General features: G+C 45.0%; 2 protein-coding genes across 2 annotated transcripts in view; both read left to right on the top strand.

The window, feature by feature from the left end:
• Positions 1-23297, top strand: part of KANK3 (KN motif and ankyrin repeat domains 3) — a 240435-nt gene that overhangs the window by 130541 nt on the left and 86597 nt on the right. The window lies entirely within an intron of this gene.
• LOC129329806 (excitatory amino acid transporter 5-like) overlaps positions 10668-23297 on the top strand; it is a 50953-nt gene continuing 38323 nt past the window's right edge. The window contains exons 1-2 of the mRNA XM_054979458.1: positions 10668-10844; positions 12000-12079. Coding sequence (XP_054835433.1) covers positions 10668-10844; positions 12000-12079 — 257 coding nt within the window. The remainder of the gene's footprint in view (positions 10845-11999; positions 12080-23297) is intronic.

The following is a 23297-nucleotide window of genomic DNA, read 5'->3' as shown; positions in this document are numbered from 1 at the left end:
GTGCTCTGAGCGCGTGTAGAGCCTAACTACGGTTGCCCTGGGCGCTAGCAACCGTAGATCCGGCCCTGACACTATTAGTGAACTGATGACACTAAATATGACTTTTAAGAAGAAAATCCAGTTGCTCCTGATGCTGCGTTGGCCCAAAACAAATTCCACAAGCATTAAGCCTGGTCAAATAAGACAATGTGCAAGTTCTGCAGAACTTTTCACCAGGCTCGATGAAGTAAAAAAGGAAGTGAATAAAAAAGATTCTTTAAACCCTGCTCCTGAGGCTTTTTTCAGCATCATGTGTGGGAACATCTTGTAAGACTGGGTGCAGGAATTGGTATGATTGCTCTTTAGCCCTTGTGGGTACAAGGAATCATGAAAGTATAACTGAAAATACGAAAACCAGTAATTGAGCAAATATCTCCATTAGTGCTTTTATGACTACCTCTAGAAAAGCTCATGGTGGTCTTTCCAATTATTTTATCTTCTCAACAAGGGAGGAAAGGAAGGCTGAGAGGGAGTGGTCCATGATCAGCGAGCTTCAGGGCTGAGCAAGGGTTTGAATTCCCATCTCACTGGATCTTAGTTGAGCATATTAACCACTGCTGGAGGGCCAAAATCAGCTGAGAAGTTATAGCAAAGGGGCCATGTATATAAATGGAATGTTGTTGTTATTATTCAGTGGTAGAGTATCTGCTTTGCATGCAGAAGGTGCCAAGTTCAATCCCTGGCAACTTTAACTGAAAGGCTGAAATGGCAGATGATGTGCAAGACTTCAACCTGAGACCCTGGAAAGCTGCTGCCAAACCGAGTAGTCAATTCCAACCCTGATGGGCTAATGGTCTGAGTCGGTGTAAGTCAGCTTCATGAGTCCAATACTGTGAGGCGAGAGATTGTATTTGGGGCACCAGCTTACAAGGGCTCAGCCCTGGAACTTTTTTATAGGACCAGCATGGGACAACATGAAACACAGAGGCTACTTCTGAGAATGTAGTGCTCAAATGGGATAGATGAGAGTTGCTAATGTAGCAGGCCGGTATGATGTAGTGGCTAGTGAGCTGGAGTTAAGACTAGGTATAACCAGAGTTCATATATCCCCATTAAGGTGAAACCAGAGGTGTGCTAGGAAGTCTGTGTTAAAACCCTGGCAGTATCCTTGGGGTCAATCTGCTACCCTGTAGCACCTTTAAGACTAACCAACTTTACTGTAGTATAAGCTTTCGAGAACCACAGTTCTCGTCAGATGCATCTGACAAACAGTACAAATAGTAACCAACAGTAACGTTGGTTACTCTTAAAGGTGATACTGGACTCTTTTCTATTTTGCTACTGCAGACTAACACAGCTAACTCCTCTGGATCTGCTACCCTGGTTATACTATTTTTTTGGCAATGTGGAGAAAAGTTCTGTAGCTGATACCCCACTAGGCAATCTCATGATTATATAAACAACTCTTAGCCCTTTTACATTAAAAAACCCTTTATTAAATAATAAACAGTAACATTATTAAGAGTTGCCACGCCCCTGCTCAGGCCAGGGAAACTCCCACTTTCTAGCCCCAGCCTTTTCTCACCCAACATCACACCTTTTTCCGTTTTTTGCCCCTTTGTGGACAGGCTCACTATGAAAAGGAAACAGAAGCACTCATTAAGAATCCCTCCCCCAGTTCATGCATTCCACTGACCACAGATGCTGGAGATTTGCAACTCAAAGACGCTCCACCAGGCAGACAAGACTACAAACCAGTCCAGGTCATTTTACCTGAAAATGTTTTAACCAATAAGTGGGGACCTGCAAACCTCGAGGAGGGGGGAGGGAATCTCATTCTCACCCCTCTTGCCTGCCAGGAAACCCACTCAGCAGCAGCACCAGTGTTCCCTCTCCCCTTGGCTTGGCCGGCTGGCCATTTATCAACCAGCCTGGCTGAAGTGCTGCCATCTGCCAGGTCCAGCAACTCCCCTCTTCTAGCACTGGGGAGTGGTAGTGGCAACTCGAAGCCACCTTGTTCACATATTGGGGGTCAGAGGGGGCTTCACTCCCAGCTACCCATCTCCTTCCCCAGCCACCCAGCTCATGTTTGCAGTGTGATAGCAAGTGGCAACTCCTCATCCCTTCTCGCTTTCTGCCGTTCTGCCCACTGGCCCATCACCGTGCCCACCGTCTGCATGCCACCTCTGCCATCAGTTACACTCCTCCATTTTGGGGGGTGTTATTTTTCTGCAGACTTGGGGGGTACCCTGGGTTTGTAAAAGACTCCTCGCTATCTGAACTTGGCTCCCTTTTCTGGCTTTATCAGTCTGCATGGGGGATAGGTTCAGAGTAAGACTGGTAGTAATAATAGCAGTTAACAGTAAACAGAAATTGCAAATTAACAGAACTTGCAAAAACAGCAATTAATAAAAATAGAAATAATAACAACAGTAATAATTAACAGAAGTTTCGGGCCTCTTTGCAGTCAATCAACTTTTTGAAGAACACTCTGCCTGCTTGCAGGTGTTTGCCTTCAGAGCAACTGAGTGTGAACAGGCAGTTTGGCAATCCACCCTCCCAGCTGCCTGCCTCTCAGCCTGCAGCCACTTTTCTCCCCTAGCTGGTGCTGGGAAGATTCAATCAATCAAGTTTATTCAGTCAATGATCAGCACAAGTCTCAGATTTACAAATCACAAGAGAGGTCAGCCATAAAAACCAAAAACAAATGAAAATAGTAAATAAAACGGGCCCTGCCCTGGCAGCCCCCAAACAACTAAGACCAGCCCAGTGCTGGAGGCTACCATACAATCTGGACCCGGTCATGCACTGGTTCCTAGGTTGCAGCTCGGAGCAGGTGGCAGGTTTTTGCAGTGTTCCTGTTCTCCTTTATTAGCTGCACCAACAGTGAAAAGAAAGGCCGCCAAATGAAGCTGATCTAACAGTTATGGCTCCTGACCAAGGAACTCTGGGAACTGTACTTCTATGAAGGAAATATGGAATCTTCCTCAAAGCTGCTTTATACTCCAGCCAGCCAGATGGGGAAGGGGCTTGGTGGCCCTTGCAAGGGCCAGCTAATCTACACTCTACACAGGTGAGGAGGAGAAAGGAAGGAGGGCTTTGGGATTGCGGTAAGTGCCAGCCAATGGCCATGTTGCGCTCAGGGACTAGGCGGGCTGGAAGCACCTGGTGGGCGCAATGGCTTACATGTAGTTAAGTAGTCCAAAATCAAGCCCAAAATGGCCAGGATCGGGCCGCTGCTGGGTGGGGGAGTGCACAGGAGCGCTCCTGGGACAACCATGGCCTGCGTGATGAGGTCACTTTCCAGAAGTGATGTCATCACACAGTCCTGGGAGTGCACAAGCACTACACGCACGCGCATATGTAGTGACAGGGGTGCCACCTCCTCCCAGGAGTTGCCCTGGGTGAGAGTTCCCCCACCTCTTTCTCCAGGAAAAAAGCCCTAGGGGGTCAGGTGTTTCCTCTCCCCCTGACTGCCGCACCTTGCTCTTGGAGGGCAGCCCTGTCCGGTGCTGTGCTTGAAGGCAAGCACTTCTGCATCTTTCCCAGATGACTGCCCTTGCTGGATTCCTCCGCTTTGAGGTGGGCTCATCAGGCGTTGCCTTCCCGGGTCTTGCTTTCCCCCTTGTTCTGCTAGAGTCATCACCCCTGATAGCCCCCCTGGAGGTCCTTGGCTGTGCTTCAAGTTGCTCCTCTGGAGGCTCGTCGGGTACTGCAACCGGCTTTGGTGCAGCTTCCTTTGGTTTAGGGACCGGTGCTGCTGACCCTTCCAGTTCTTCATCCTCCAATGAGGATTCATCGCCAGGAAGTAAGGCGGTGGTCCGAGGCTGACTCATGACAGGCCACTTTGTATAGTGGGGGGTTGGGGTGGCAGCTTGAGGTTTGCTGCACAGATCAGCCAATCAGTTCTACACAGTAAGATTGCTAGCCTCTAGGTGGGGCCTGGAGTTCTCCCAGCTGTGGTGGGCAAGATGTTCAGAATATTTGCTGCACCGAAGAAGTGATGGATTGGATGCAGGAATGGGAGGGGCAACACTCTGAGAGATGGTGGTTTTTGAGGCTGAGGGGCAACTCCATGCAGGTGGCATGCTTTGGTGGCTCTCTCGTCCTCTCACTATCTCCAGCTGGAGCTGTAGTAAAAAGAGAAGCTATTGACTGAACCTGGAATTAGGGACATCAAAAGAGCCCTCCAGGGTCATACTATCTAGTCCAACGTCCTGTTTCCAAAGTAACCTTCCAGAGTTCCTGCACAAGGTCTACAAAGGCTTTGGTTGCCCCTCACCAATTGGCATTCAGAGGTACACTACCACTGAACATGGAGGTTCCATTTAGCTATCCTAGCGAACAGTACTTGATGGACCTTCCTCCAAAATCTGTCTGATCCCTTTTTAAAGCCATATAAGCCAGCGACCCTCACGCCTTGTGGCAGTGAGTTCCAGGAGTACATTACTATGCTGTATGAAGCAGGATTCTTTTTGCCTTTCCCTATCTGCTGCCTATCAATTTCATTGGGTTTCCCACAATTGTTCTATTCTAAGTTCTATTATTGTTCTATTATAAGAGAAGGAAAGTTTTATGTACTTTTCTCACCACATATATAATTTTATCAGGCCTCTATAATATCGAAGTATATGAAGAATACAACCTGAAGAAGGTTCAGCGCTACCATCTATGTATCTAAAATAAAGGAGATGCTTCGACTGTGGCGTTTTGGCAATGTTGATTTCCTTGGTCTCCTTTGTTTGGAAAGCTACAGGATGCCTCTTCCTCCTTGCTGCCATAAAAATCGCCCTTAGTATCATTTTCAAAAGCCATCTGCAAGAAAGACAGAACACAGACACCGTTTTAGTACAAAACTGACACTCAATTTCCCTGTTCAGTCAGTCTGGTGGGGTTTCACTGGACAAAGCAGTGTATCACTGTATTTGAGATGGCACAGTAAGCCTACTGAGGTTGGTGCCCTCTGGGGAAGAGGACGTTGGAATATTCAGGGTGCCTTTCTCCTATTTCAGGTCAGTAACCATGTTAGCCATCTTGAGAGACAGAATTGATTGAGCACAATAACTTGAATACCTGGCAGAATCTTTCCCGTAAAGAGAGGCGGGTGTTACAAAATTTAGCTGATGATCCTAAAATTATCAAACCCGCTAATAAGGGGGGAGGTATTGTAATACTTAATACTGAGGACTATAAAATGGAAGTACGAAGGCAACTGGGAGATCGAGAGAGCTATAATAAATTAAGAGAGGACCCCAACCATCATATAGCAAATTAATTAAGATAGTATTAGATGAGGCCATGCTTGCTGGTGAGATTTCACCTTCACTCCATAAAGCATTATGGAACAAGAGTTATAAAGTTCCCACATTTTGTCTTCCCCAAGATCCACAAGGGAGGTTTTCCTCCCAAGGGGAGGCCCATTGTTTCGGGCAGCAACTCCTTGTTGGAGCCATTAGCCCAATATTTAGACGGTCTGTTCCAACTGGTAGTCCTCACCACCTCTGCATATTTAAAAGCCACCATGCACTTTATTAACATTCTAGAACAACAAAAGTTCCTGCCAAGTCCTGCTCTAATGACATTAAACAACACATCATTGTATACTTCAATTCCTCATGAGGAAACCAGAGCAGTAGTAGAAGAGGCATTGTTGGGCTGTGTTAACCAACAGCCACCGACTCATTTCTTAGGTCTCCTGTTGATTTATTAGAAAGGAATTATTTTCATTACAGACAGGATTACTATTACCAAACTAAGGGAGTGGCGATGGGGTGCTTGGCAGTGCCGCGCATCGCCCATCTTTTCATGAATAAAATGGAGTCAACCAGCATACTAAATAGAGATGCCAACCCACATTATGAGCAGGTGGTCTTGTATAGGTGCTTCATAAATGATCTGTCTGTAATTATTACAGATTTGGCAACAGCCTCTAACTTTGGCAATTGGCTCAACACTTTGAACCCTCATATAAAATGTACTTGGGACATGGACATCAAACAAATCAAATTATTTAGACATGGACTCTCTGGCAGTGAGACCTTGTAAGAAAAGTACTGACAGGAACTCCTATTTATTGCACACCTCCCACCATCCGTTCCATCTTAGAAATAACATTCCTTTGGGACAATTTTTATGTATTAAAAGGAATTCAACCTCTGGGCTTGACTATCAGGGAGAGCCATATTTCTTGCTGAAAACTTCAAACACAGAGGATACCCCAAGAGAATAGTGGATAGGGCTCGTCTTAAAGCAGCCCAGGTGGGCAGGGCAAGGTTGTTACAGGTGAGACCCAAACAGTATGACTAGCGTATACATCCAGTGAGAAACTGATTGTACATTTGTAAGTAAACTGTCAGAAAAGTTTCAGTTTAGCGATATTTTACTGGCACTGTCATTTCTGTACGCACATTCTGTTCAGGTTTAGCAGAGATTGCCCGAGAAAGAGTGTGGGTGCGAAACAGATCAGGATAGCAGTCTGTCAGGCAGAGCCCTTTACAGCAGCGTTCCACGGGATGAATGCTGAAAAACAAGAGAACACCAATTAATGAAATTTACAAATGGTATTTGCCAACATCCTGTTGGCACCTTGAGTTGGATTTGCTACCTGGACTCGCAGAACATTTAATTACTATATAGACTGTACCTTTCACAATCATTATTGATGTATCTTTGAGAACGTTGTGTGATTTTATATTATTTATTGGGTATTTATGGATATTTATGCAATTGATTGATTGATTGATATTTATGTATGACACTAGTATGCACTAATACACTTTAAAATATTGAAAAATCACTTTAAAATCCTGGATATTGAAGCAGTGGTGTGAATCTGTGTGGGAGTACTTAGGGTTGTTCAGTAGCCATGTTAGTCTGTTGTAGAACAAAATTTGATTCCTGGAACACCATCACCTACAAAATTTCCCCCCACTGGTCCTTCTTTTTCACACCCCACCCTCCTTCTAGCCTGGACATGAGGGCCAGCTGCTGGATCTTCACTGTCATTTGTATCTCACGAAGTGAGCTCTGACTCACGAAAGCTTATACCCTGGAAAATGTTGTTGGTCTTTAAGATGCTACTGGACTTGAATTTTGTTTTCTCATTTTTACCTTCCATGATCCTAGGGGTGTTTCAAAAGCACCATCTGTCGGGGTTGTGCTTTGGACCAATAGAGGGGGGAGGGCTATTCTAGTGACAGGGCCATCAGGAGACTAACCCCTAACAATTTATCTCTGTACTTTTGCCAAAATGGTTCCCAAGTGTCCAAATCTAGTAGAAATAGGGATGCCAAAGACAGCTTTGGGGCATGCAAGGCCTAAAGCTCTTGGGGTTTGAAACTGCAGCAAATTCCTTTGCCTCAAAAAGACAACTGCCAGGAGAGAAAACTTCCTCACCCATGGCAAGTGACTATGGAAAGAGGTAAGGCCAGAATGTGGCTTGCTGTGGGCAGGAAATCATCCAGACCCCTCCCCCCCCAACCCTCCGAGAGTTCTGGACCAGTCAAGGGCCTTAACTGGCTATCCCAATTCAGGTGGTAGGCTTGACGAGGGAGGGTCCAAAGCATCATCCCTGACCACCCCCCAGCCCCGCCCTGCTGTGGTGCCAGTAAGAGGTGTGACAGAATCAGGTAGAATAACCAAAAAGATCAGTCCATGGAACAAATACCGTAACAATTGATTAAGTAAGAGAATGGTTATAAAAAGAGAAGGGAATCAACACAGGTTGAACTACCAAAGCTCAGGGCAAAACTTCCCAGGAAAGAAGCTGGACAAAAGAACAAGAGCCCTAATGCAACTATCTGGATTCCTGCTATTTCCGTACACGACCTTTCAAGGATTCAGTTCCCAGGGTTGCCAACTTCCAGGTGGTAGCTGGAGATCTATCAGAATTACAACTGATCTCTTGGCGGTAGATATCAGTTCCCTTGAAGAAAATGGCTACTTTGGAGGGTGGACTCTATAGCTGAGGTCCCTCCCCTCCCCAAACTCATCGTCTCCAGAGATCACCCTCAAATCTCCAGGAATTTCCCAACCTGGAGCTGGCAACCCTTTCATCCCCCCCCCCTTTCAGGCAAGAAGAAATCTACCCATCACACTAGGGTTACCAAGTATCTTATCCTCTAGGTGGAAGACCTGGCACTCAGCTTTCCTTAAGTATTGCACACATGCATTTCCGGGCTGCACGATGACGTGGTGACATCATCACATAGGCCACGTGCTGCCCATGGAAGCACTCCCATGCTCTGCAGGCCAATTTGGGCCCGTTTGGGGGCCAAATCAGCCTGCTGCAGAGCGCAGGAACGCTGCCGCGGAAGTGCAACGGGCCCTGAAGTGCTCAAGCGTTCTGCAGTGAGCCGATTTCAGCTAGTTTGGGGAACAGTAGGAGTGCTGCTGGAAGGGCCCAGGCGAGCTCCTGAGCTTCACAGCGGGCCAGTTTAGGCTCCAAACGATCCCAATTCAGCCCTTTTGGGGCCCAAATTAGCCCACTATGGCATGCGGGAGCACTCCATGCCACCTGGGAGTATGTTCCAAGAGGTGCGTTATCTTGCCTTTTCCCCTGCTGGCCAGGTAAGAAGGGGAAAGGGGGCTGGAAGATGGGAGCGGGAGATCCCCAGTAGGAGGGTCTAGCAAACCTACCTCACACCCAAGTCCAGGGGCTGAACTCCTTCCTTCCCGTCCCGTGCGAGGCCTTATATACACTCACTCTGAGCCCCACCTCCTCATTGCAATTGGCTGCTGCTTTTCCCTCCAATTCCACCAGGGCCAATCCTGCGGCTCGGAGGTTACCTGGGGAATGTAGGCCCAGAAGGAAAATTTACGGCATGGCCTAAGGCCTGTGTCACATGGGAAAGAAAGGCCTACGGGCTGCTCCTCGCCTCAGCTTCCAGCGAGGATCCTGACCCAAGTGCCTCTGTGGAACATGGACTAAGCATCTGTGTACTCTGTTGCAGGCCTTTTCACGCACTCATTTTTTGAGAGGCAATCCTCACAAAACAATAGTAGCTCTGTAAGCACTGCTGCCATAAGTGGAACCCCCCATATACAGGGCAGTCTTTCTCCTAAACTGGAGACAAACAGAGAGGAATGGGGCAATGTCAATAAACAATGGGACTTAGCCTGAAAAGTCTCTGCTCCAAACTCATTTGGCAACCTTAAGCAAAATAACCCAAAGTCAGCATGCCTTGCCTGCTCCAGGCTGCATAATAATAAGACTGATCTACCTTACAGGGATGTTGTAAGAAGTAATTTGAATATTCCCAAGTGGTAGCTGCATGCCATTTATTATAATTAGGGGTCAGATGAAAGTCCATCTAGGGCAAGCCAATGGTTGGGGTTTCCACCCTCCAGTGGGGGCTTAGACAACAGGGCTGTTATCAAACATTGAGAATCTTAAGCACCTTGAACAAGCTACATAAATGCTAAGTATTACTGTTACCACACTAAAATGGTCACAAGCAGGGCTCATTTCGAAAGGGAATGCACAGGAATGCAGTTCTGGCAGTTCCCCAAAGAGGTCACATGTCAGGTGGTCCCGCCCACCTGACTCTTGGCCATTTTGGGCCCGTTTCGGCCTGAATTGGGGCTGAAACGGCCTGGATCGGGCCTCTGACGGGTGGTGGATTACTCTGCCGCTCATCAGCGGTCCAATCCTGACCATTTTGGGCCCCTTTTCAGCCATTTTCAGCCCTTTTTGCCATTTTGGGCCCAATTTCAGCCCTTAATGGCCAGGATTGGGTCCAAAACAGCCAGGATAGGTGATGTCAGGGGGTGTGGCATATGCAAATCAGCTATACCAATGACACACTTCCGGTCATGGCATGGCATGGCATATGCTAATGAGTTATGCTAATGACTCAAGCTCTTTTTCTATGAAATGACCCCTGGTCACAAGCATGTTCATTTATTAAGCAAGGAGCTACATGAAAGATTTTTCTCCTCCCATCAGCCTTGCAAGGTAGATTGGGATGAGATCTGATGACTGGTCCTAGAGCATTCAATAAGCTTTATGGCTGAGTGCCAAACCATGTGTATGCTAGGAGCGCTTTGCCTTTCCCCTGGCTAGCCAGGTGAGAGGTGGCAGGAGGCAGAAGCTGAGAGCGGGAAATCTCCCGCCCCCCACTAGGGGAATGGTAACCCAAGCCAGCATTACTGTCCCCATACTGCAGGTGATGAACTACTCCAGAGGCCACTGGGTAAATCTGTGGCTGAAAAGAGATTTGAACTGGGGTCTTGACAGACCACAGCTCATTTTCCGAGCCACTAGACTGTAGCAGCTCTGACCAGCTTTCGCAATAAATCTGTTAGCCTTTAATGTTACACAAGAAGACTCTTGATTGGTTTCATGGCAACGGACTTTGGGTTTCTATTAGTGAAATCAATGGGCTTAGGCTGGTGTAACTCCGCTTAGGATTGCACTGTATGACGTCATCCAAGATGTCACTTCCCATTAAGCTTAAAGTGGCTCAGACAGCTTCTGGCTTGCCACTCAGTAGGAGATTATTAAGGAGGGAAGGGAAGTGTCTCTCCTCTGTTCCTTCCATCTTCAGACAGGCTCTGATCCCGCAGCAGGACATGATCTAACCAGGCCAGAACTTTCTGCAATGAAGCCCAACAGCCTCCAGGACCTCAGCCTTGTCACTGTGCCTTCGTGTTCAGGACCGATTGTCATGGGACACTAAAGGACAGCCATGTGGGGCTGCGTGAAGGAATCCTTCTTGAGCCCTTTGTCTGCGGCCCTTTTGAAAGTCCGGAAGGCAATCCAGGTATTCTGGAGTAAGAATGGCCTCTTGACGCTCTCCTTGCTTTCAGTAGTCACTGGCTGCCTCTTAGGCTTCCTGCTGAGGACACTGGAGTTGACGGATCTGGTAAGTTGGCCCATAACACGTGGCTCACACGGGATGGTGAAGAGGTTTCTGTACAGCAAGGGTCATCCACAGTAGAAACTAGAGCTGGATATCTAAAATGAGGTGCTGGACTGGAGATCAAGGTGGCTTCCAATTGGGGAAAAGTTGTCCATAATCCATGGAACGTTAGGAATCTGGGTGTGCTTCATCTGGGGTGAAGAAGGAATGGAATTCTGTCTGTCTTCAGAGGCACTTGATGTCTGCCAGGGTCTAAAGTGCTAACACAAAAGCTGTAGAAAAGAAGAAACAACTGTATAATTATTTATTTGAAAAGATTTCAACACCATTTACAAAATCAAATAGGGGGTGTTTTCCCTGCCGCTTAAGTTTCATCCTGAACTTCAATGTTCACCAGTTTAGAAGAAGATCTAAAAGGGGATCAGGAAAATACTATGAAGGGCTGAGTAGATGACACAACTAATGTTTGGGGGCCATTAATAAATAGAGTTCCAGATGGCTTGAGTGCCCTCCCTACCATCTACTTGGCCCACCTTCCCTCACATATTCGTCCCCATCCTATGAGGTCAGCACTTTTCTTTTCAGAGGGGTGATTGGTGGGAATTTGAAGCAGGGGCTTCTCGGTTGCTGCACCACCTCTTTGCAAATCCTACTCAGGGAAACCTCCCATTCACCGTTCTTATCCTCTTTTCTCCATTTAATTAAAACTTGGTGGTTGGGTAGGAGCTTTTCCCTTCTGTTTTTGAGTTATGAGGTACCAGTTATTTCCTTCGTTGTGTTATTTTTCAGTTCACGTGGGATACTTTTATCCTGCCTTAACAAAATCCCACAAGCCAAAGGATAAAATAACATAAAACGTGTTTTCAGCACAAAACAATGCAGTAAATCAACAAAGCCAAACAAATTAGCGGGACTTTAAAAAAAATAAGGGAAAATAACCAGTCACAACTCAGCAATAACAGGCATAAATTAGTTGATAACCCCCCCCCCCCAAAAAAAACTTGATCTGCATTGTAGGAAAACCTGGTGCCATTTTTCATGGCTCCTGTGCTTGCTTTCAGTCCACACTTGAGCTGTGTTTGTGTAGTGTAGTTTTTTGCTGTCCTTTACCAAGCTCCTTCCCCATGACCTGACTTGTTTGCTTTCTGTCCCCTACAGGAGAAGCAGTACTTCTCTTTCCCTGGAGAGCTCCTGATGAGGATGTTAAAGATGCTAATTTTGCCACTGATCACCTCCAGGTAAGAGCAGGGAGTCTGGGGAGGAGGCAGGCAGCCACTGGGGCGGAGAGAGATGTTTTGCCCAGATGGGTTCACTCTCAGCTGTGGGTGGGTGGGTGGGAGGGAGTCTGTCCTCCAGGGACACAGATCAGCCGGACCCCTGCTCACTTGCAGAAGACTCATCTGTGCTTGCCTGGTAACAATTAAGCAGTTTTGTTTTTCGGAGTTCTGCACTACAATAAAGGGCACGTTACCTTGAGGGAAGAAAACTTTGAATTCTCGTGTGACTCGTTACGCGTGTGCTATTTTTTTCCTGTAGAAAAACAATCATGCTGTGTTAAGAAAAGTTATCAGAGAGAGAAGAGTAGGCAGGTTTCTCGGAGGCAATTAGCCACAAGAGCTAAGTGAAGCTGCCCTCTGCCTCTTGTGAAATAGTCCTGCCAGCTTAAAGGAAACTATTATACACTGACATATTGATATACAGCTCATTAGGGTTGCCAGCCTCCAGGTAGTGGCTGGAGATCTCCCGGAATTACAACTGGTCTCCAGGCCACAGAGATCAGTTCACCTGGAGAAAATGGCTACTTTTTGGGGTGGACTCTATGGAATTATGCCATGCCAAGGTCCTTTCCCTCCCCAAACCCCACTTTCTCCAGGTTTCTCCAGGTTTCACCCCCCAGATCTCCAGGAATTTCCCAACTTGAAGCTGGCAACCCTACAGCTCATGGATGTAAGAAGCTGCTTTCTATGCATCCAGGCCACCGGTCACACCAATTCCAGCTAGGATTGCCAACTCCAGATTGGGAAATTCCTGGAGATTTGGGGGTGGAGCCTGGGGAGGGCGGGGTTTCGGGAGGGACTCCAGCAGGGGTGTGCTGCCATAGAGTCTAGCTTCTTAATGCAGCCACTGTCTTTAGGAGAACTGATCTCTGTAGCTTGGAGATCAATTGTAATTCCAGGAGATCGCCAGGCCAACTTGCAGATTGGCAATCCTAACTCCAACACGGTCTTGGGCGGCAGGGGGTGGGGACTAACTGCACACTCTTCCCAGGCAAGCCCCTGGGTATGGTCGACAGATGTGGTCTGAGAGTCCTGTACTTGACAAGTGCAACTCAGGGCCCAGTTCAGGTCAGGACCATGGCACACATGACAATGAGAATTATGCCTTCTCACCTGCACTGTTGTACTGTTTTGCCCAACCTAAAATAGTCCCGAGTCACAATTTGCAATAAGTGGGTCCAGCAAAGCCCCTCCCCCAGCTTAAGCCCCCTCTCCCTGTGTGTACTATTGTCCCAACCTCAATTAAGCCTGTGCATGCCTGGGAATAGGTCTGCCGGTGGGGGCGGGGGATGCCCTGCTCCCAGCCTTCGCTCTCCCCACCAGTCACCTGGCCAGCAGAGGGAAATGGCACAGAGAATGGACCCAGGAGGCAAAATCCTCCCAGGCACTCCCGCAACAGGTGCGCTCTAGTCGAGGCGCAATTACATCACTTCCAGGCCAGTGCACTGACATCACTCCTGGAAGTTCTCCTAAATGGTGAATACCAGGTCCCCCCCTCCAGGAGTGTATGGACACCTGGCATCCCTACTTCAGAGTGGTTCCAAGCACAAAATGCTCAGACCTTATCTGGTTAACAGGACGTGGGGCAGACACGTGGGGAACACAAGGACTTTGTAATATTGTTAGGTACTTAGTGGCAAAGGGTTTGAGCTTTCTCTCCAAAACTTTTTGGTCGAAGAGGGGTGTTTGTTTTTCTTCTGGCAGAGTTTACTTCCATTTCAGAACCGAGCTTTTTAAAAAGGTTGATTTGGTATGTGCATGTATGTGAGTTCAGTTCCCCATTCCTGCTCTGTTTGTAGCTTCCCAGTTTGGCTGTGGGTCTGCTGCCATCGTGTTTGTAGCTTGGCCTCAGTTTTGCTCCAACTGAGCAAAGGGGCTGTGTAAGGGGGCCAGGCCATAAGGAAGAGCATCTGCCTTGCATGGCAGGTTCAGTCCCCAGCTCCCCTGAGAAAGGATCTCAGCAGCAGGTGTCCGGCTTCACTCTCCTGAGACTTTGGCAAGCAACTGCCAGTCAAAGTAGACAGTGCAGAGCTAGGTACACTATTGACATGACTTGCTATAATGTGTGGGTGTGTTTGTGCGTACGTTTCCTTGTGCCAATGGGTTGTAGTGGTTAGAATGTCACACTAGGATCTGGGAAACCCAGGTTCGAATCCTTATTGTGCTATAGAAGCTTTCTCAGTGATCTTGGGCCAGTCACACACACACTGCCCAACCTACCGCACAGGTTGGTTGCGAGGATAAAATGGAGGAGAGGAGAATGATGTAATCCAGTTTGGGTCCCCATTGTGAAAAAAGTGGGGTATCAATGAAGTTAGATAAATAAATAAATACACAAATAAATATATGAAGTTTCACAGCCTACAGGAAATCCACAGTTTCTTTCATGGGGATCTGAATTTGGGACGTTATCTTGTCATGCCCTGCCTATGAAACAGCCAATACCATAACAGGCCTTTGTTTGGAAGAAATGCTCCCTTCTTCTAGGCATTATACACCTCCCTCATGTTTCCTTTTCATTAGCCACTCCGTCAGTTCTCTTTTAAGGAGATTAATCACGTGGCACAGAATGTGCAGCTGGAGATTAGAACTTGCTAAAGGGCTAAGGATTTCCTGACTTGGCAGGGGGCACGCCTCACTGATCTGAGCTTCCGAAGCTGCCTTAGAGCCAAGCTATAAGTGATGCCTTACACAGGTTGGACACTTGTCAGCTTCCCTCAAGTTTTGATGGGAAATGTAGGCATCCTGGTCTTGCAGCTGTAATGGAGAGCCAGGATGCCTACATTTCCCATCAAAACTTGAGGGAAGCTGACAAGTGTCCAACCTGTGTAAGTCGTCACTTGTAGCTTGGCTCTTAGGCATTGTGCTCTCTGCAGAGCAGCAGTCAGTGCTGGGCTTCAAAAGGATAGGTTGCTGAAGAGGGCCACTCAAAAAAAGAGCCTTCTCGCTTCCATTTCCTGTTCCAGTTTCTCTCTTACACACTTGGAGTGTTAGTTTTTGCATTGGCTTTGCAAAATTCTAAACACAAATTTTAAGAGTGAGCATCCAAGATTACAAAATCGAATTAAAAGTGAGCAGCTGTTTTCAGCCCCTCCAGCAGCCCAGGCGACTACTTGACATTTTTACAAGGGAGATGACCAGATGCCCCTCCCCAGGGAAGAAGCTCCAGGATTGCAAGTAGCCCCAGGATCTGGCCTGGTCAGGGTTTTTTAAAGCAGGCCCTCCTCAGTTGCACTCAAATGCATGTGGGGGGACATGGGGGTAAAGTCACTCCTTCAGATTATTTTCAGGGAGGGCCTGTAGCTCCAAGGTAGAGCCCCTTCTTTTCATGTAGGAAGTCTCAGGTCCATTCTCTGGTTATCTTCTGATAAAGGATAGCAGGTGTTGGGGATAGGCTTGCCATTTGCCTGACCTCAGGCCCAATCCCCCATCCTCACAAAGTTGAAAAAATGACTGGAAAATGGCCTCCATAGTGTCTTAGCAGGAATTTCCCCATCTGTTGATGGTCTTTACCACAGAGATTAGGGTTAGGGTTGCCAGCTTTGGGTTGGGAAATTCCTGGAGATTTTGAGGGTGGAGCCTGGGGAGGGAGGGTTAGTGGCAGGAAGAGACCTCAGCAGGGTATAATGCCACCCTCCAAAGCAACCATTTTATCCAGGGAGCTGATCTCTTAGCCTGGAGATCAGTTGTAATTCCAGGAGCTCTCCAACCAACCCTAATGTTGGCAACCTTAATTAGGAAAAATTCTTGGAGTGTCACCGAGAAGTGATGTCACATCCCTACCCAAACTCCATCCTCCGCAGGCACCACTCTCAAAATGGATTTGCCAGCCAGGGCATTACAGGTAACCCTCTCTCTCTGTGTGAGGCTCTGGACAGCTGCTGCCGGTCAAGGAAGACAGCAATGGGCTTAACAAGCTCCTGAGTTTTGCAGGTCCAAAATGCCTCTCCAATGTTGCTGTTAACTTTTTAAAGAAAAATAAACATGCTTTTATAGAAAACATTGAAGTCCCCTCTCCTCTTTCCTGCACAGCCACAATATTAAAATAGATATAAAAATAGACTGATCCTCCATAAACTAGGAAGAGGGTAGCAGAGTAGCAACAATCGCAGGGAAGAATGTGATGGGTGTTGGAGCTTGCTGGTTGGTGTGTGTGTGTGAGAGAGAAAATACGTTTAGAAAAGAAATGAGAGTTCTTTATTATAGGAACTCCTTACTCTGATACAAAAGAGGAGAGATAGATTCGTATCTATCTAATCTAAGGTTGGAACAAGTCTTGCATTCGTGGTGGAAGATGGAGAGGAGAGATAGATGTGTGACAAAGGGAGGAAGAGAGGATATCATGAGGAGGCTTCTGAAGCTGGACTGACCAAGATTTGAGATCCCATTGGCTGCCTCTGAGAGGGACAGAACCTCCCCTGTCCGTCACAGAAACTTCATATGTTCCTGAGCAAAAGCCTGCAATTCTGCTAATTTTTTTTTTTTTTGCCCAAGTGTGTGTTGGGGGTGAGGGGTGGACAGTAGAGTGGTTGAGTACCTGTTCGGCAAGCAGAAAGTCCCAGTTCAGTCTCCAGTTAAAACATAGCTAGTCAGAAGTGTTAGGAACAACCTCCCTTGGAATGAGGCCCAAGAGAACTTCTGGCAATCAGATGGCTGTATGTGCAGGGCTTTTTTTCAGCCGGAACGCGGTGGAACAGAGTTCCGGCACCTCTTGAAAATGGTCACATGTCTGGTGGCCCCACCCCCTGATCTCCAGACAGAGGAGAGTTTAGATCACCCTCCGCGTACAGCATGGAGGGCGATCTAAACTCCCCTCTGTCTGGAGATCAGGGGGCGGGGCCACCAACCATGTGACCATTTTTGCTGAGGGTGATTTAAACTTTTTAAAAACTTCCCCCTTGTTCCAGCTGACCCAAAGTGACGTCATTGCATGGTCCCGGAAGTGTGCGCGCACTTTGCGCATACCCATGTGGTACTGTTGCACAAAAAGTGCTCTTTCCCTTTGCCCCTTCCAATCTTCTGAGCAAAAGAGAGATGAGACAGACAAGGGCTGTTGTAACAGAGTATATTTGCAAATATAGGGTACCAGCTTACAAAATGAGCTTAGAATGTACCACAGAACAAAGGAGCACATGCTTCTTTTAAGGGCTTGTGACATCATTTTGGAGAAACGAAAGTCACATTCAGAATAAGGCACCTGATCACTTTTATACCTTTACATTGGACTATTGTCCACCGTTCAGTCTCGCGACAACATCATGTACCATCCTTTCTTGGTCTCCATAGCAGCATCTTCCTTCATTCCACAACTGGTTACTTTTCTACACACTCTCTTCTCCAAAAAGGGGGAAGGGGTGGAACTTATAATTCTCCCTTTGTTTCTAGCTTTGCCCTGTTCACATACTGGCAGGAAGGTCCAGTTATCTATCTTCAAGGATAGACATTCTTTCTTTCCATGTACAGCTAGGGAGAAGAAGGGGGGGTGGCTAAAGACAGAGACCAGTTACTTTAAAACATAAAGAATCCATCTTATGCTTCTTGCTAGCTTACTATTATTGCTATGATTAATCCATAGTCTTTACTAATATTTGCTAATCCCACAAATCCCCCCTTTGTTTCTCTTGAGATTCCTTATCACAAGTGAAACATTCTATATTATTAAGACACTTATACATAGACACATGTGTTCTATATACTGGTGAACAAATTCTGTATCGGGTACCAATATTTTACAAGACAGTATAAATTATATACAAGAGAATATAATTACAATATGTAAGCATTGCCCAAAAATTCAATATCCATCCCTAATAGACATACAAGACAATATATATAGATAAAAGGCAACATCATAAATAGACATTGACAATTAGCCACAAAGGTGGTGCTAATCTGAAGGGCTAATAGTTCAAATAGTTCATCTGAGATGACTTCGCTTATGGTTAGGATTTTAATCAGGTACTGCTGTTCCTCCAGGAGCCAGGTATTGTTCTTTCCAACATGGAAAACATTTATATCTTGTAGTATCATACTATTCTTTGGCTATAGGGAAAGAAGCCCAACATAAAATGAAGACGTATCTCAACTTGTACATTCCTAAGCATAGATACTAAGGAGTGTAGGTAGGCAGGCAGGATAATACATAGTGCCATCTATTTGAACTCTTCAGAGCTTTCAATAGACTTTCCAGTCATGGATTCCATCTAGCAAAAGAAACAGGTCACCTTTTTTTTTTTCCTCAATCTGATGAGCTGTATCTGTAAAACCAATCACACAGTAAAACATTTTTCTAAAGTTATCAATGCAGCTCCAAGTCCATTTGGCCTGAGGATAGGGAGTACCTCTTAAATAAAGTTCTTCTGAGTGCTGGCCTCATGTAGATCTTCTAAATAGATAATAACACATACACAACTTACTCTTTGGCCTGAAAGGGGAGTGGAAATACCAGTAGATTGCCTTAGCATATGGCTCTTGTGAATCTGACATCAGAGCATCCATGACATTCATGAAACTAAACACTGGAAAATGGGCAGCTCAGGTTTTCATCTTTAAAGCAGAGGAAATACAGCTGGAACTGGATTAAGCACAGGATCAAGTTAGCTTAACTCCAACAATAACAATGTAAGGTAAGCACAAAAAAACAACAACAGTTACTTAAAATAAATACAAGAAAGTAACTGGAGGACCACAGAAAATACAATTTCCAAGTAAGGCATTTTAAGATATGAGGAGAGAGCAGACCGCTGTGCAAGCTATAATTAATAACAATAATAATTCTTAGAAATTTAAAACTAACTGAATACCTTTTGAGGCTAGGAGGGCATGTGTTGGCAGGAACAAACAAGTGAGTTACCTGTTAGGCCCTTCCTGCTCGTCAGGATAAACAAAACCTTTAGAGATTACAAGGACTCCAATAAAAATAAACAGGACAGTTGGGAGCGGGGGACTGGAATACAAGCACCCTAAGAGGGTCTCTCTCTCTCTCTCAGGACCTGTTTTTCCAGAAGTCAACATCCAAAGCCAAGAGGGGGTTTGTAGTGCAATAAGCCACATTCTCCTTTTATTCCTTTTACTGAGCATTGACATGAAAACACATCGGATTGAGAGGCCCATGTCTTATCACATCTTTACCATGCAGTCTTTCTGGTTAGGAGTGAGCTTACCACTTCAATTCCCCCACATTAGTGCACCACGTTAATCACATTCTGATGCTGGTTTCAGGACCTGGTTCATGAACATGGATGAAGTTATGTACCAAGGATGGCTTAAGAATGGAGTCACTTGCTGTCTCTCTATAAAAAAACCAATGATTTTGAAAGATCAGATCCAAAAAACAAAATAAAAAATTTGGTAGCCAGATGACTACATGCCTTTTCTGCTTACTAGTGGTCTCTTCACTCCTGAAACATCTTTAAACACAAAAATCATGATTAATTGTTTAGGAAAACAATACCAAGAATCTTTGAAAATATACTTTAAATTTCAGTTTCAGGTCAGATTACAGATGAGAGAAGGTAATACAATACATAACACCTTTAATTCTATAGCCTTGCTTTCTTGGATACTTATACTAGGTTGAATTTGCTTTTTCTTGAGCAGATTTACTCCTATCAAATTTGTTTACATTTATCTGGACCCATATAATTCTAAACCATAACCCAACATGACAGCACGTTGTTGCTTCTTAACAAAGGCAAAACATTATAACTTTTAAGCTTACATACATATGTTGGGACAATTTGAGATTTCAGTCATAATCTCTTTTAACTATTAGGCACTAGGAAGGAGATGTTAGACTGTGGTGTGCCAAAAGCTGCAGTCTATCTGATCTGCAAGAAGACAATAGTCCTTTGATTTCAAAAGGGCTTTTATGATGATAGTTAAACATACAGATGGAATCCACATTGCACCATTTGATCTTGGCTGAGCTGTGGAATTATCAAAAATGACTAACACAAAAATAGTTACAAGGTAAGCCCTTCCACTGGGCCCCAGCCTTCCCTCCATTCCTAAAACAAAAGGCCGGAGTGTGAGAAGTAAAAGTTTTCCAAGGACGCACAAGAAGGCATGAAGGCGATAACATTCTTGTCTCTCTCCTCCTGGCACTGATTCAGGCACCTGCAAGAAGCACATAACTAAACACAACTAAAACAAAGATTAATATGGAGTCTCTCTGGTTACAACCATAAATAAAATATAGAACCTGAGCTTGACAGGAGAAAACTAAGTTTATAGAATCATAGAGTTGGAAGGGGCCATACAGACCATCTAGTCCAACTCCCTGCCCAGTGCAGGATCAGCCTAAAGCATCTCTGACAAGTATTCATCCAGTCTCTTCTTGAAGATTGCCAGTGAAGGGGAGCTCACCACCTCCCTAGGCAGCTGATTCCACTTTTGAACTACTTTAACCGTGAAAAAAGTTTCTCCTAATATCCAGCCGGTACCTTTGTGCATGTAGTTTAAGCCCATTGCTTCGCGTCCTACCCTCTGCTGCCAACTGGAACAGCTCCTTGTCCTTCTCCAAATGACAGCCTTTCAAATATTTAGAGCAATCATGTCCCCTCTCAACCTCCTCTTCTCCAAACTAAACATTCCCAAGGCCCTCAGCCTTTCCTCGTAGGGCTCAGTCTCCAGACCCCTGATCATTCTTGTCACTCTCCTCTGCACCCTCTGCACCCTCTCGATTTTGTCCAACACTGGAGGGCACTTTACAAGAAAAGAACAGATCAGCCCTTCTTAAACAATGCAGAAGGGAATATCAAAGCGTCAGTAAACAAAGCTGGAATAATTGTATTCACTTATTAATTTCACAATGATAGTCCCAAGGAAAGAAAAAGAAAATAAGCTCACATCATAGGAAGAAATAAATTCCCGGTTTTTTTTTTCTCTCTCCTAGACACTCATATGGCCCAAAACTAGTGGACCGAGACCACTGGATAAGAAATGGCAAATGAACAAAGACTACAAAAAAATCTCTCTCTCTTTTTCTTTTTCTTTTTTAAAAAATCTTATCCCACACAACTTTAAGAAACCCTCTTAAAATTCCTTTCCATACTTTCCCTAAATACTTAATACATACCACTTAAAACACATACAAAAATCCTTCTTAAAATATTTTAGCTTTTCCTTCTCCTCTTTTTGTTATCTATCTAAATTCCTTACCTACATTCCAACACCTTAACTTTCTGACTTTTCCTTCTCTAATTCTTTGACTCTAACTCATATATGAATATGTTCTTCTCTCTTCCTCCCTTTATCTTATACAAAATTTAACATACCATTTCTCCTTTAGTGTTCCTATTTCAACTCTCTTAAGATAATTGGATTCAAAAATCACATGGATCTTTACTTAAGAAACATGTACTAAAATTCTCTGAGTATCGCTAAACAGAGAAAGAGGCATCTAGCCATCACATAGGACCACAGAAACCATAAGATAGAAACCCCGATTTTGAGAACCACAACACAGAAACTAGCACAAAACCGGATTCCATGGCCCAAAAGACAAAGGAAAAAAATCTACCCTCCTTCTTCATTGGATTGTGATAGGGCACAGGAGCATTCTGCATTTTGCTGCCCTTGCTTTATTCTAAAGGAGAGTTGTACATGCTTGGCTCTCTTAATCGTAATATCTCGCCAATGTTGAGTTACTGCTGCTAAAATTTATTCTTTCAGTGTTTCAGCCTGATAACCTATAATCACTAACTTAACCCCTTTTTAAAATTTATTCTACCATTCTGATTATTTTCTGCTTGCTACCTTGTTCAATTGCAGGTGGTTTCAGGCAGAAAGAAACAGCCTGTTCCACTCAGCAAGTAAAATAAAACTACAGAGTGCTTGGATGTGCAAAGGAGTTAATTTTTTTTTTTTGCACTGAAATTTAATTCACACTTGTTAAGCATAGACGCACACAAAGTTATCTAAATCAAAAGAGTCCAGTAGCACCTTTAAGACTACTACAGACTAACACGGCTAACTCCTCTGGATCTATGACAAAGTTATCTAGCACCCCTCTTCCCTCCTCCTCCCTCTGCCATGGAGGAAGCTCCAAAAAGCAAGGAGAGCAACTGGCAGCTGCCTTCCCTTTCAATAGGCTATCAGATTTTCAACAGTCGGGGGGGGGGGGCACTGAACTTTTTCCTTACTGATTCCCAATTTTCTACTATGCATTCTAAAGGAATCTGGTTCCTCTCAATTCCTTTTCCAATTTTTTTTCTTTCTCATTGTTTGTTTTCAAACAATTCAATTCAAATACAAGCAATACAAACCAACCCAAATGTACTCAAATTCAGTATCTCAAAACCAAAGATAAAAGGTAAAAGTGCCTTCACAGCATGCAGGTGCCATGGAGAAAAAATATCTCTACGTAGACACCCAACCATTTGCCAAACAGCTAACTTTATCAGAAAACTTTGGCACATTAACAAAGACAGTCCTTTAGGCTGCAAAAGCTTCTTCTTCTTCTTCTTTTTTTTTTTAACACTTTTTCAAATTAGCTTTCTCTTTCTCAACATTATCAGTGGACAGAGACAAACACACTCGCTTCTCACTCATTCACAAAACGAGTAACAATAAACATTCAACACTTAACATGTAACAATTACCAAGAAAACCAACTAACCCACAATTCTTGAGACCAACTCATTAATGTCTCTAAAGCTGCCAAAACCGTTAACAGATGAAAACAGACAGTATTTTCCAAACTCAAACAGCTTCAGACTTTTCTCTCTCTCTCCTTTTTTTTTTAATTTATTTTTTTACTTCTAACCACACCTATCAGGGGCGTCCCCCTGAAAATCCGGAGTCTTTTACAAAGACCCAAGGGGGAATACCACAGCTTCACTCTAGGAAGCTAACCATTTTACATCCCCCACTTACTCAACAGAATTCTGTCCCAGACAGATTTATTACCTGACTAAGCCAGCTTGCTGGCCAATGTATCCCATGATACATATCATACACTGGCCACTGTCAGGTAGACCAAAAGAACAACTACTCCTGTGGCTCTTCTACTGGACTCTTCAGGTTCTCCCGCAACCATTTCCCAGTTTTTAGCCACACAGTCTAGGGGCTTTCCCCCTAGAAATCTTACTTTCACTAGTTTCCGTTGCTCGAACCTCCCACACGCAGCTCCTTCAGGAGGCTAACTATCGGATTTACAGAGGCGGCATTTTTCTGA

This window comes from Eublepharis macularius, chromosome 5 (genome assembly GCF_028583425.1).
Source record: "Eublepharis macularius isolate TG4126 chromosome 5, MPM_Emac_v1.0, whole genome shotgun sequence".
Classification (NCBI taxonomy): domain Eukaryota; kingdom Metazoa; phylum Chordata; class Lepidosauria; order Squamata; family Eublepharidae; genus Eublepharis; species Eublepharis macularius.
The sequence above is the reverse complement of the archived record's forward strand: the minus strand, read 5'-3'. Positions and strand labels throughout refer to the sequence as shown.